This window comes from Tetrao urogallus (genome assembly GCF_951394365.1).
Source record: "Tetrao urogallus genome assembly, chromosome: 13".
Taxonomy (NCBI): Eukaryota; Metazoa; Chordata; class Aves; order Galliformes; family Phasianidae; genus Tetrao; species Tetrao urogallus.
In genome coordinates, this window is record NC_136826.1 from 13944795 (window position 1) to 13959513 (window position 14719).

Below are 14719 nucleotides of genomic sequence, written 5' to 3' on the forward strand. Positions count from 1 at the left end.
AAGTGAAGGGTTAATAAAAATGCTACACTAACTGAAATCCTCCTACCGTACTCATACCTCACTGAGGAATTATCACTGAAAGAGAGCAGAGAGCTGTGAAACTCTTTCCGTCTCTCCCCCCTACAAAATGGCTATTAAAGTAGCTCAATCTTTAAATCAATTTTATATGAGTAAATTTGTACCCACACAAAAAAAAGTCCCTAATTATGAGAAAAAATAATGAATCGCTTTAATTTTTTCTCCATTAAGAAGGCACATTAATTGAATTAGTAGTGTTGTTACATATCACCTGTCTGCCCCTAAATTAACATCGCTGTTGCTCACTCCATGCTTATTCATGATGCAGGGATAAAAAGAAATCGGAACAGTCTAAAATCCATGCCATGATGACATACATACACACACACACTTAGCATAATCATGGCTGGGAAACGCTGACTGGGAAGTGTGTGTCTAATTGAGAAGGTAATTTAGATCTCCTAAATAATTCCGTCACTTTGACTTTGAAATGACTCGAGACAGGGCATGTCTAAATCCAGGAGCTGAAAACAAGAAAGAAACTTCTGGAAAAAAAAAAAACACCTTTCCATGCATTGCCTTGAAGTTACGCTAAGGAAGTGGATAAAGGGAAAAACTTCGGCACAGTGCATATGGCGGTTGCAATTCAGGCAGAATTTTCCCCAAGATGCCTTCTTATAACGTCCTGCCCTGAGAGCAGGTGGAGGCTGCAGATGGTGGGGACTGGAAATAGCACTTGTCCCACTCGGTCTGGAACTCCCCAAGGGTTCGGTGAGATGGTGGTGATTGTTTGTTTTAAACTTGAAAGCCTTTTGCCATCACTAGACGGACAGTAATTTGCGATATCAAATACAATAGTAGTACAGATAAGCATGTGACAGCAAAAGGATTCATAAACGCAGGGGTGTCCACAGCAAAATAGCAACATCTTCAGACAGAAACAACCTTGCATGGGGCGAATATTAAAACTCACTCAGATGTAATTTGAAAGTCGTGCGCAACAAATGGCCATTGCTTCGCCTGCAAAAAAGGGTCTGTAGAGGGAATTTGGAATTTGATTCTTGAGCATTACAGAGATTTACGTTGGCGTTGAGGTACAAAAATATATAAATCCAAGAAACGCGACGCTTGGCTCTGCCGCTGCCTCTTGGCAAAAGGAAAATGCGCTATTTGCCCACAGAACACCCCTGCCGCCTGCTGAAACAAGTGGGATTGTCACATTAACAACAGCTTCATTTATAAACAATACATTTAGGGAAAGCTTTTAAATACAGCGATCTGTGAACCATTGGTAAGCGATAAAAACGACCCGCTGGGCCCCTTGGGCGGCCGGGCGCTGCTCAGAGGACGATGTCCCTCAGTCTCCTGCCCGCCGGCGAGTCCTTCTCCCTGCGGTCCTGCAGCAGCGGGTTGCCCTCCTGCAGGCTGCCCTCGCTGTCCGCCCCCCTGGGCTCGGCCTCCGCGGGCCGCGCAGGGCCAGTGTTCGCCGGGGGCCGGCCGGCGGGGCAGGGCAGGCCGCCGTAGGCCGTGGGGCCCTTCAGGTGCAGGGGCGAGGTGACGGGGCTGGCGGCCTCGCAGCCATTGCCCGCCTCGCGCACGGTGCCGCTCACCTTGGGGCTGCCGGCGGCCGGCTCCACCGTTCTTTTGCCTTTGGGGTTGGCAGGCCGTTCTTCGGCCGGCGGCTCACCGCCCTCCTTGCCGAAAGTGGCGAAGGTCCTTTTGGCACTACAGTCTGCATAAGGCTCCGCGTCCACCGCCGTCGCTTCTATGGAGAGGGCGATGACGTTCCTGCCGTGCTCGGGGGACTTGGCGCGGCTGGGGACGGCGCTGCGGGGCATCCAGCACCGGTCCGAGTGGCCCAGGATGCGGCATTCTTCCCTGCAATGAAATCCTTCGCTCTGATCTGCATGGAGAAAACACAAGGCCGTGTGAAGAGGGCGAGCGCTGCCCAAATCCTCCTGCCCCAACGCTGCAGCAAACGGCTGTCAGCTTTACAGCAGCGCGGGGAAGGGGGATTTTTACAGCCATTTCTCCACTGCTCTAAAGACCAGAGTTCAATTTCCAACTGGTTGTGTGTCATCTTTAGTGGCTGGCGAGTCTGCTCGTGGCAGGGGGGTTGGAACAAGATGATCTCTAAGGTCCCCTCCAACCTGAGCCGTCCTATGATCTGCTGCTGCTGCCAGACCTGAGACGTGGGGGAAACGAGTTACAGCAGCAGACAAATGAGGACGGGGTTCTGCCACGTGTCGGGCTGCATGCCGTCAGCAGGTCCTGCTTTCAGCAGCCCGTGCTAAGGGCCACCATGCTCTGAGCACTGTCTGTCGTGACACTTAAGGTTGGCCTGGAGGGGGAAGCGAGCAGAGGGAACAGAGTGCTTTCTTTCTCCTGTGTTTGTATGTGTCAACTTTTTGCTCAACTCCGCTGGCCTCCCACACAACACAGCCTTTATAAATCTCCAAGGCTGCCCACTCCACTGAAGATTAAATATGTCATTCTGGCACTGGGTCTTTATTCATATGAGAGTAATAAAGATCTGTTCTCTCAACTTAGGGCTGTCCCAACCCTACTTTACAGGGCTGAAATATGGAACAGTATTTCACACTTTCCAAGGACCTCTCCTGTCCCACTCTGAGCGCAGCCACAGGTGGCTCTCAGCAGCAGGAGGTGCCCCACGGTGCCCCACTGCTGTCCCCAAAGCACTGTCCCATCCCCGCCACCCTGGGAGGTGTTGTCCCCACTGCAGGTGGATAAATCGAGACCTAGAGAAGCAGACGGGCTCAACCAAGTGCAACACTGGAAATCAAATCCAGGAGTCTCGACTTCCCGAGCCTTTGCTGAGCACCAGACCGTGGCTGCCACCAAACATCGTGGACTCCTGGCTGCTTTTCAATCTCGGCTTACGACTCCAGCTTCCTTTCATTTGATAAGAACTTGTAATTGCAGATAGCCCTCATTTCACAGGCAAAGATGCAGCTCCTGCCTGCTATAATCTATATACCCGTAAAGCAGCAAAGCAGTGTTGAAGAATTAATGCTATTAACAACACGAGAATGCACCCAGTCGGTGTCGGTGTGATAGATCAAGCCCTCCGAAGGTGCAGACTCAGCCTTGGTCTGCTTCCTGTCTGTCTGAAACAGTTCATTTTGATGCTTTGTACATCTGTGTGCATAACCTCAGCTCCTCAGACACATTGGTATTTCCACCACATTCTAGCACTAGGGCAGCTGATAAAAATTCTCAGCACATAACACAATGCACCAAAATATGAGCAGCTTAACACTTACAGAGAATAAACGAGTAAAAGGCAGACTTCAAAAAAAGGGATTTTTTTTTTTTTAAAGGAGAAGAAGCCAATTAATTGGAAAGCTGTGAGTAAAACATTAGCTCTTTCTCACCATCAGAGCAGCTACCCGGTGGTGCGAGGCGCGGCGCGAGGTGGCTGTGTAGGAGGTCTGGGTTTCGGCAGCCTCCTTTACAGCAGCTTTAGAGAAAGGTGCTCTGAGCCTTACATGCAGAACAACCTGCACTAAGATCTGAAAGCCGATGCTCTTACAGTTTGATTCTGTTGCTTTCAAGTACTTGAGCAAAATAAAAAAGGAGAAAAATTGCCCAGAAAATGTTGCTGTCTGCCTATTTATCCACAGCTTAACTTCAAAAGGGTGCTAGAGGCACACAAAGTTGTGTAGTCTGGCTGAAGACTTGGTAGTGGCTGGAGGGGGTACAGAAATATCTTGGGTTCTCATCCCAGGGAGATGTGATTTACTGTGCTGTGTGACCTTGGGTGCAATGTTGCAGCACACACCGTGTCAGCCCCTCTGCTACTATAAAGCATCGGACTGGGGTGCACTGGGGTTGTCTGCTCCAGCACAGGACCACATGGGGGTGAGCCCCCTACATCACCACAGCAAAGGCAAAGCTCACCCCAAGTGAGTTTGGTTTGCCCTGAGCTACTTACTGCAAGCTGCTATACGGTACAGTTAAAAACAAAGCAAGGGCTTCACCTTGTTTCCCTGGAGTGGCACAGTGGTGACGGGTTGATGGTTGGACTGGACAGTCTTAGTGGTTTATTCCAACCTTAACAATTCTATGATTACTGTAGTTCAAGCAGATTTTTCTCAAATGCAACAAAAGGACCTAAGCTTTAGGAGCGGTTTTACTAAAGCCTGCTGGTGCCTATCTGCTTGGACACCAGATGCCTGTCTGCAAGCGACAGCTCGAGTGCAGGCAGGAGAAGGGATGAAAAGCATTGCGTTGGGTTGCACCATTTCAACCTTTAATTTCAGAGTGGGAATGCAAACAACTATGAAAGATGGCAGGCTGGCAGGTGGAGGGACACAAGTCACCATCCATCCACAGACCTGAAAACAACAAGTAGCTCCACATTCAGTCTCCCTGCTCCTGTCCCCACCATGTCTCAGCTCTCTTCTGTTGAGACCAAATCCAGGAGCCAGAAGTTGTCCTGCTCCCAGGGACAGCACAAGTGTGAGCCCTCAGCCGGCAGCAGACCCCAGGCACTAGCGCAGGGCACTGAGCAGCAGCTCCTTCTCTTTGGCAGAATGAGGATATTCACCCAATCACCCTATTTCCTTGTTAATCACATAGATCATACAAAATACCATTTTAATGCCATAAGCATGCCCTGTTGATACATATAAGCACCGCACGGCTCCTTTGCTATCACAGTTGAGAGGCAGCTGAACTGCAGCATCCATCTCCAGCCAAGCGCCGGAGAACAAGAGCTGCTGCCCCAGGCACGGCAGGCACAAAGCCTCCAGGCAGACTCCTCGCTGCCCTTTGCAGCCAGGTCTGACTCACCCAGCCACAACGGCACCCAGGACAGCCATTCACATTCACGGATTCTTTATTGCACTATTCTGTCTTTTTCTTCTTTAACAATCGGAAATAGGATGACAGGAAATTCTTTTACAGCTCTAGACCTGCCCTAGTCAATAGGACTGTTATTGTCGGCACTAAAAAATGTTCTTAATGCAAGGAGCAAAGCCCAGGTACTAACCCCCACATCACATACCACATGATGAATGGCAGGCAGCCAGACCTGGCAGCTTCCCACATCCGCCAGACACAGGGGTGGCACAGGGCTGAGCAATATTGCCTGCAGGACCCAGAAGGAGCAAAAAAGGGGCAGCTCAGGTCTCGGGCACTGTTTGCTTGAGGGTGTCCTGAGCAGGACTGGGCTTTCTAAGCAGCTGAGCACACCACAGACACGCTGGGAGGACAGTCAGATACCTGCACTGTGCACGGGCTATTGGGGGAGATGTTGAACACCATGCCCAATTGCCATCGGTGTGTTTATGGGAGCTGCAGGTCCCCCAGCGGCAGGGCACGGCAGTGCCCACCTCTCAGCACCTCCTGCCTTCATCCAGCACAAACCCACAAGCTCAAGTCACAGCAGCTCAGGGCATGGTGCTTTTAAACTGATTCCCCAGGTGCAAAACAGCCCAGCAGACGCCTTTCCAGAAGATGCGCAGTTATCCTTGGCAGAAGAAAATGTGTCACTGCTAAACATAAGCTCTCGCACAGCAAATATGAAATAAAATAAAACCAACAGCCACCTCTGGAATTAATACGCTCCTTGACAAGTACAGCAAAACCCACGTTGAGCTCCGGATTTCAAACCTCCTCAGCCCGTACCTCGGGGGAGCAGCAGAGATGGAACGATGTGCTGCGGGCAGCCCAGTGCTGCAGGTGGGTCAGAGCTGGGCAGGGGCTGCAGAAGGAGCAGAGGCAGTGCCGACCCCCATGGCTCATCTCTGTACAGCCCAGAGGACACGGGGACAGAGGGACAGTGCTGTGCATGGAGCGGCACAGCCTCCAACTCCTCCCAGCACGGGGCCCTCTGCAGTTCAAAGGAAGGGTTAATGGACATCCTGCACCTGCAAGTGCTTTCAGTCTCCTATTCAAAGTCTCCAGTACCTGAACTCGGTTCTGCGGCAGCGCAACATGAAACCGGTTTGAAAGGAGCCCATTCAACTCTCAGAGCAATTGAATTATCTGCAGAGGAATCTCAGTGCTGGCCAAAGAGACAAAGTTAAATCGCACCGAGGTGCAAGTGCCTGGGAATGTAATATTCCTGATAAATGGCCAGATGACATGTGCTGTTATACAATCTAAGGTGCAATTTGGGCGATGACAATAGTCCCTGGAGTTTCCATTTTCAAACAGACGCTCAGTTCAATCCAATCCATGTCAGAGCAGGTTTGCAGGGGTGAGTAAGTGGAGCTCATTTGTACTATTACATGGAGAGCAAGGAAAAGGAGTGGAGGAGACGCTTGAAAATGAAAAGTAAGAAAGAATGGATGGCAGAAGCAGCACCTGCATGCGCTGTGCTGGGCCCAAAACCCTAAATTGGGTGTGAGGAGATGGGAGCGGTGTCCCTGGGCTGCCCTGGCCATGGATGCACAGCTTTATCTTTGTGTTGTGGTGCGTCTCCAGCAGCCGTATGGTTGTACTGTAATCACGGTGACACTGCTCCTGGGTACAGCAAACAGCACGATCATTAAAAAATTCATTTCAAAATCTTCCTGGAAGCTAATAAATTTTACAGCAGTTTCAATCTTTTCTCATTGCAACAAAGAAAAGCTTAGTTCCAGACAAATTAAAAGTAAATTGATTGCCTTAGGGGAATCTATTCAAATATCACTTTTCCATGTTAGAAATCTCTTCCTGAAACAAGACGAGAAGAGCCAAGGAGAGTGAGCATGGGAACTCTGTGGAAAAGCAAATCATTAAATCTCAGTGCACAAAACTAGGGGAGAAAAAAAAAAAAAAAAAAAAAAAACAACTTAAAATAAAATGCAAATGTCTCACTGGGGTGCAGGCCTAACATTTGTGACGGAATTTATGAATAATAAATATGAATAAATAGTAAACATGAAGGGATCAAACATTGCTGCTGATGTTTACTCATGGTTAGCCATCTTTCACGGACAATGCGCAACTGCATTATTTAACACCCATCACCCAGTTACTTTGGGGTTTCTTTTCAACTCCAGCACCTTCTTTTCTCTGCCAGGCACTGTGCAAGCCCTGCGCACAGCTCGCTGCCTCTCTTGGGAAGCTGCATGCTGCAGGAAAACCCGAATTTTGCAGCTGCCCTGCCCTGCATGGCCGTGTGAGGATAGTTGGCCCTGCCACTAATAAGCTCAAGCAAAATGCAAGAGATCTCCAGCCAGGGTTCATCATTTGCTTGTAAATTAAGACTATGCACCTCTCCCCTTATCTCCTGTAATAGCATAATATCTCAAAAGAAGAGGTGGGGAATAGTGTATTATATTTTTGACCTGTGGGCTTTTATGAAGCCTTCTTCACCCTGCTTAATCAAAAGCCTCCAGTCTATGCACAAATATAATCCTGTTGCAGCTTCTCCTGTACAATGCTCAGAGGATACTAATAAATACAGACAGTGACAAATGCTTTTTACTGCAACACGGAGCCCTTCTTTTTCTATCTTTTGCCATTATTTGGGATTTATGTGAGCTAAAAAATGTTGCATTTTTAATCCTGGATTGTCTATCCGAGCACTGGAGGTCAGCGGTGCTTGGACAAAGCTAATGCCAAGCGGAATTATCTTAATGAAACAAGGGATAGGAATTAGTTTAATTCATTATGCAACTGATGAGGACCCACACTGGAATGGGACTCGTGAGCAGCATCTCTGTAATGGCCAAATGGGATGCAATGGGGATCCCTCCCTCCTACTGCGGGTGGATGCACCTCCAAGAAGTGAACGTTTTCTCCCCAGACGAATTCCTGGGCTGGCTGGAGCCTTCTGGATGTGTGCAATGCCATGAGGAAGTGCTACATAAGGAGCTGGGTTCTGGGCACACCGTGCAGTAAAACAGAGCCAAGCTCTCAAGGTGTGAGCCAGGATGCAAGTCAGCGCTGGACATGCCCCTCTACCCAGGAAAATTAATTCCCATTCAGAGAACAGGCAAAACACACCATTTAAACTCCAATTAATCCTTTTCTGGGGACTTGAGTGATCCACAGAGCTTGTTGTGGCCCCGGAGCAGCAGGATTTTACCTCCGGAACTCTGCTACCTGCACATCAGCTGGGGCACTCACTGCAGGGCTCATTAACGTCCTCGTCGAGCCAACAGGCTGCACATGAGACTGGAGCGAGCAGGATCCTCAGAGAGGGAAGCACTCCAGCATCCGACAGACCTTTTCCATCTCTAGCCATTATGGCTCTGTAATTCATATGCACAACTCCCATTAATGCTAATGGAAGTTACTGTACTGCGTGCACTGACTGAAGAATACAACCCTTTGACTTCATTACTGGAATTCAATTTCATTAACACTGGATACAGAGGGATTGTCCTAAATACTCTCTTTCTTATATTTTTTTCATGTTAATGCAACCATTTGAGTATATTATACCCTGCAGAGATGGAAACATTTCTAGTCTGTTTAAACACATTTCCTACAATTGGGAGCAAAACTTTGTCTCCATTTATGCCTTTGACACCAGCTGCCTTCCATTTAATGGGACTTTAGTTGCTAGAGCAAATTAATCCAAAGGTTACTTTTCTGTGCTATTGTCAAATCTGAAGCAGCCAAATTCAAATAGACTGTGTTGCGGCAATGCAATACCAGCCACGCATCCAAATTCAAACGGCAACAATGAATCAAATTACTACAGCATCCCATTCAAAATTAGGTGGCGTTCAGAAAATTGCTTCTTGACGATCCCGACGAAAATCCAGCCAAACAGACATTGCAGCTGGGGGTGACAGGAAGCCATGCCCAGCCACCTGTACCTGCCGCGGAGCGGGCCAGCGCACATCAGCACGGCTTCACTGGCCTTGGGGACACCTGTGCCCCATCCCACAGCCCTCCTGCCTGCTCCCTCCATCCGCACGCGTCTCGCTTCCTTCAGAGGCTTCTGCTCTTTCCACGGAGCAAGCGAGAAATGAAGGAGCTGAGTTATAAACCCTGATACATAATTTACTCCCATTATCAAGATTAAACACATCTTTGCATGCTTAGCATAAAACAACTGCCTTTCCCCAGATTTCTCAAGGACACGCATAAACTTCATTATTATCTAAATAATCAAAAGAGGATTTCAATAGAATATTTAACTGTCTGCCTACTGGAAACTCACAGCCTTAATCTAACACTGATCCTCTGTTGTCCTTCATGTAAATATTGTTGGGACGTCAGCCAAAGCCTAGGGAAGTGAGCTTCATCTTGGTGGATGGGAATCTCTCGTGTCAGATACAGTCAGCCTGACTAATGAGACCTATAGCTTGCCAAAACCTACAGCCTTGCTGTCTGTTCCAGCCGTTGAATGCACTCAGAAACCCAGTGGCATCAGCCCAGCAGTCTACAGATCCCAATCAACTATCAATAGCTTAAGTGTAAGTGATTGTGTATGAAGCATGAGCCAAATGTGTTTCCTTTTGCAGTTTTAGGACCTCCAGTATTGTTACTGCACCAGCAACGCTTGCATGGAATTAATCATATACGTACCCACAAGGCAAAACATTATGAGAAGCTCTTTGTACTTTGTAAAAGTACGCAGCTCTAAGGAGTGGAAGGGAGCTGGAAGGCTTCCCAGCACGATGGGGCGTTCCCCACTGTTGAGCAAGTAAGGGAATTTATTTTTTTTTAAACCAAAAGCGTTGGTTCCTGGCCACTTCTCATCATGACTTTGACCTCTCGCTCTTCCATGCTGGAGCGCAGCATTATCCCCTCCCTGGTGTTCAACTGTTTGCTTTTTTTTTTTCTGACCAGCAAGCAGCTTTTCCATGCTGCTGGATCCTTTGTCTGAGTACAGGGACAGCCCATGACAGGATGCTGCACAAGGTTTGCAGATGCACCAGAAAATCCCAAAGGTGACCAACGGGAACCAGGAGGGCCCCGGGGGTGGTTCTACAAAAGCAATTCTAAATTGTTCAGCATCCAGCAGCACCCACAAATATACATCTAAAACTATTGTAAGATCAACAGCCAAATCCAAAACCTCCTCAGAAGTCTAGGGAAATTACGCTGCCTGCAAGCCATGACCAAGCTCAATTTCTAGCAACGCAGGTGGGCTCCTGCTCCATCAGCCCCACATCCGTGTGGGTGATAGTGAAAACAAACCTTCTGGTTTGCCTTGAGCTGTGAACTGGGGAGGCGGTTGAACTGCAGGAATGGAAAATGGTGGTATTTTCATCACCTGTGTGTGTACTCCAAGGAAAGCAGCTGGCTCCATGGTGTGTTTGCTGCATGATGGGGATGGTCTCACGCAAGAGCTCTGTGCTGCACGCACATGTCCCAGCACTGCTCTGATGCTGGAAATACATATTTTAATGTTTCCTCCTTTCTTTCCTGACTTAAATTTGGGAGAATAAACATCCTCCCTGTTGAGCTCCCTCTCTCCCACTGACAGGTGGCTGGGACAACTAAAGGTGATGTGGTGGGCTGAGGCTGAGCTGGCTGTGCTCTGCTCTTGGAATGCTCTCCCCTCCCTCTGCCAGCACCCACATCTCTCAAGCACACCGGCAAACCTTCAGTGCTCCAGACTGAGTGGGGCTGGGCATCGCTAGGCAATCCAGAAACAGGGTGGGCTTCTGGCTCTTGTTCTGCCCGTGCAGCCTCAAGGGAACTGATCTCACAACATTCCATGCTCCCAGGTGCACCCACTGCGCTGCATCCACTCCTGGCCCCAGCCTGTAGGGCTGTCAGCAGAAGCGCACTGCAGCACTGTTATTCCCAGCGACGATGTGACACAGAGCCCAGATGAAGTTTCAAAACCAAAGTGGTTTTCAATACTGACGGGTGGAAAAAAAAAACATCACAACTCTCTTAGTCTGAGCAGGTTTTATCTGGAAATACCAAAAGCTACTAAGTGTAAGGCCCCGCAAAGTCACTTCTACTGAGCCACTTCACTGACCAAACCTTTCAACTGTCACTGGGAAATAAAGAACGATAGGTACAAGCCCCAACTGTCGCTCCCTGATTAGTGCAGTCCCCACCACATCCTCCTGCAAAAGAACAAAGCAAGGCTGAAATGACGGCGGTAATTGGGAGCGTTCAGACAGAGCGAGTGAAAGGCGAGGAGTCCAGCTCCTCACCTCCGAGCTCAGCACGCGGCTGCGGCCGCTCTGACAGCCCGGTGTCGGCACAGAGCTGCAGTTCGGTAGATCTGATCCCAGCGTGTCCTTCCACAGTGGGAACGGGGCTGCTCTTCCCTCCGAGCACAACGGGAGCGTGAGTTGCAGGCACGCTGTGGTCCTGCAGTCACTCTGCTGGAGCCTCCCTACCAGGACCCACCCTCGTGTTTGCTTGCTGTCTGCTGCACGCAGATGTAATGCCGCCTCGCTGCCGCTGCGTGCTCTGCTCGCTTCTAAAACACTGACACATGCAGCATGCATTAGAATTAAAAAACCATTAAACCTCGGAAAGGAAAAACTTTGACAGGATGCGTAATATACTAAGTATAATTAATTAAATTGGATGAGGCACTGGGGGACGAGAGAAGAGTGGATGGAGACTGTTCTTGGAAAAGGGATGGTAATGCTCTAACGCTCACCATGTGCCATTAAGTAAGGAGAAGCCTCGGAAGAGGCGGGGATGGGAAACGGGAGCTTCAGGAGATGGCAGCAGCCAGTTGGCACCTCAGATGTATAGCAAAGAAGTGACAGTGGCCAATTAGAGCTCTAAAGGAGATAACAAAGACAGAAAAGGCATCCGAGTTAGAGAGAAGAGCAGAAGTGGCACTGAGGTCACCAAGAAGCAGCATAGCACTAGTGCTAGCTTCCCCTAAGAGCTCCTTCATGCCTGAGGGTGGGTGACAGCCCCATCCTTGCTCACTGCCATCTCACCATCAGCCTGGGCACAGGGGTAGCGACTTCTCCTGGGGGAGCACCTGGTTCTCCATGGGGCTCTTCTCCAATTCTTTGTACGTTCTGGACCAGTTCCCCCAGACAGCTTAGCATGCTGCCACATCCCCTCTGAGGTGAGGTGGAAAGGAGCAATCCAAGCTGGGGACAGGGAGTGAGCATCAAAGCGAGCCCCAGCTGACACAGCAGGCACAAGGCGTTGAGACAGCCGCAGTCTGGCTGTTCAGCAGGACAAAGTTTTAACAGGCTTAACAACAGCATCAGCACTGATCATTAGGCAATTACACCTGCTGAAAGTTGACAATGCACCAGGTCCAAATGAATTATCTCCCCAAATCCTGCAGGCAGGAGCATGGAAAAGAGAGAAGTCGTTGTCAACAGCCTCTGATAGCTCACCAAGTGCAGAAGCAGTAACTAAAAACTAAAGGGCTGCTCATTTACTTGCTGCTTGGAGAGATAAAAGGGAAAGGCCGGGAAATGAAGTCTTAAAAAAACACTCTCATCATTTAGGGAGTGGTGGGAGGGAAGGCCCTGGAAATACTGATACAGCCAGGATTGCTCAGCTGTCAGCATGTGTTTGGAAAGGGAAGGCAGATCTTGGCTGGGGGAACTTGCTCCTGAGTCAGCCCCGGTGCGGTTTCTTGCTCAGCCCTGAGCATTGCAGCTCCGCGAGCTGTCCTATTGGAGAACGTGCCAGGACTCCTCCATGGACCCCCAAAGCTGGATCTGCATGGACCACGGGGACTGCATGCCCTGCTCTGGGAAGGCAGCTTTGTCACAGCGCCTGTCTCAAGCACAGCCCTTCACTTTGAGTGACGAGGCATGCTTTTAGGAAAAACATGCAAATGTGATTTAAAGACTCTAAGTGATACAGAATATATCACATCTCTTGGGAGCCTGTTCTGGGGGGTAATTATTCTAATTCCTAAAATCACGCGTCTCATTTGCAGCTAGAATTTTCTGAGGCAAACCTCCACCCTCCAGCAGTGGGTGTGCCATATTTGCTAAATTACAGAGCAGCAAACACCCTGTCCCCTCTTTGGATGACGGCTGAGATGACCAATGTCTCAAGCAATGAGCAATGCCTCAGAGCATCTCCCTGAGGCTGCCATCTCTCTCGGGTCCTAATTCGAGCCCACCAGCACCAGCTTAAAGCACCCCACTGGATTTAGCAGGCTTTGAGTCAGCTCCTAAAGCTCCATTTGAAATAGGAACCAAATGCATGTGTTTGGAGAGTAGAAATCCGTGCCTACTCTCCAGAAGTTTCTATGGCCACTGCAGATGCAGAAGGGCCCCAGAAAGCAAGGGGACATTTCTGCACAGACAAAGCACCTCTTCTCATGACTGCTGGAGCTCAGTGAGCTCTGCAAAGCACTTCTGTGTGGAGCTTAGAATGAATTAATTGGGCATATCTACCAAGCAACAAAGGAGGAAGGCTGACGAGGCAGAGGTCAGGTGATTAGGGAACTGCAGGTGGAATTGCTCATTTTAATTACACATCTTCATTAACGTGAGGTTCCTGGATCCTACTGTGATGACTACTTCATCTAAATATTTGCATGAGTGATGCGTGCGTGAGTGAATGCACTTCCACAAAAGGACACGTGGCTGAAGAGTGGAACAGACACAGAGTTTTCTTTGAATTTTACAGGGACATTTCCACCACAAAATCATTTCCTAGGAGAACAACACTGTAAATGTAAGATAAACATTTTTGTAAGGCACAAAAGTGCACAGGAAAAGAACGGCTTGAGGAGGAAATAAATGATGAGTGAGGAAAAACACGGGTTGTACTCGAGCTGTTTGTGTCTCCCTGGCACTCGAATGAGTTTGATACAAGCATCACGATTACCTGTTCTACTGACAGCCCTGAAAGGAAACAAAAGTTTGGAACAAGCCAAACACATTCAATCTCCTTGAATAATTTAGGCTGCTGAGTTATCATGTGCTTCATGGACTGTCATCTAGAGAAGCTGTATTGCAGAGGAAAGGTCTGTAAATCAATGCATCCGAGGGACCAAAACTTGTCAGAGAGTGGCTGCAAAAGCACTGCACGTCAGAACAGATGCAGAGCATGGAAATGAAGCGGCGAGTGTCACAGGGCAGCTGCAGCCCTGCACTGCCTGGATGGCTGCAACAGAATGGCAAGAACGGGCAGACAGGGGCATCAGGAAGACATGGCTTCTGAAACATGCTGCTGAAAAGCAATGTCAGCAGCACAAATAGCTGGTAAACTCGCAGTGAAAAACAGGAAACAAATGGAAGTGCAGCATAAATATACCTAGTGGCCCACCTGGGTGTGCCACACACTCCCCAGAGCTATTTATATATTCCACTAATGTACCTACTGCTTCCAATAACATGTCTGGCTCTGACCTTTCCTGATTTACTGCTCTGCATGGTTTGGCTTCAGATTCCCAGACAAATTCCCAAACTGTCGATGCCCATTGTAGCATCTCTCAGAACCGTACCAAATGCGGAACCAGGCTGGCATGCCCTGGAGAGCCAGGCAGGACAAATCAGAAGAAAAGGATTTTTAAGACATTTCAGAGGACACCTTAATATACAAAGCACAGACCTTTTACACGCCACAGCCAACAAGTACAATTTGCAGTAGGACTCATGAATCTTTAGAGAAGTCTGTACGTCTTTAATGAAGGTGACATTTCCAAAGCAGCCAGAAGAACCAAGTGCCAGACCTATTTTGGTCTGCGATCAGTGCAGACACCTACTCCATTAGGCTTCTCACAAGAACTCCAACCAGTGCTCCTCACCCTCCTTCGTCTACCATTTTAACAGTGCAAGAACAATACCTGCTCTCTCCATCATGCAGCAGAGCAAAGCCC

At 48.9% G+C, this 14719-nt stretch overlaps 1 protein-coding gene across 2 annotated transcripts in view; it reads right to left on the bottom strand.

The window, feature by feature from the left end:
• Positions 1-1358: 1358 nt before the first annotated feature.
• The window catches only part of PCDH19 (protocadherin 19), a gene marked incomplete at both ends in the record, with an annotated part of 47851 nt that continues 34490 nt past the window's right edge, over positions 1359-14719 (bottom strand). For both annotated transcript variants that reach the window (XM_079542047.1, XM_079542046.1), the window contains one exon: positions 1359-1921. In XM_079542047.1, the coding sequence (XP_079398173.1) occupies positions 1359-1921 (563 nt within the window). The remainder of the gene's footprint in view (positions 1922-14719) is intronic.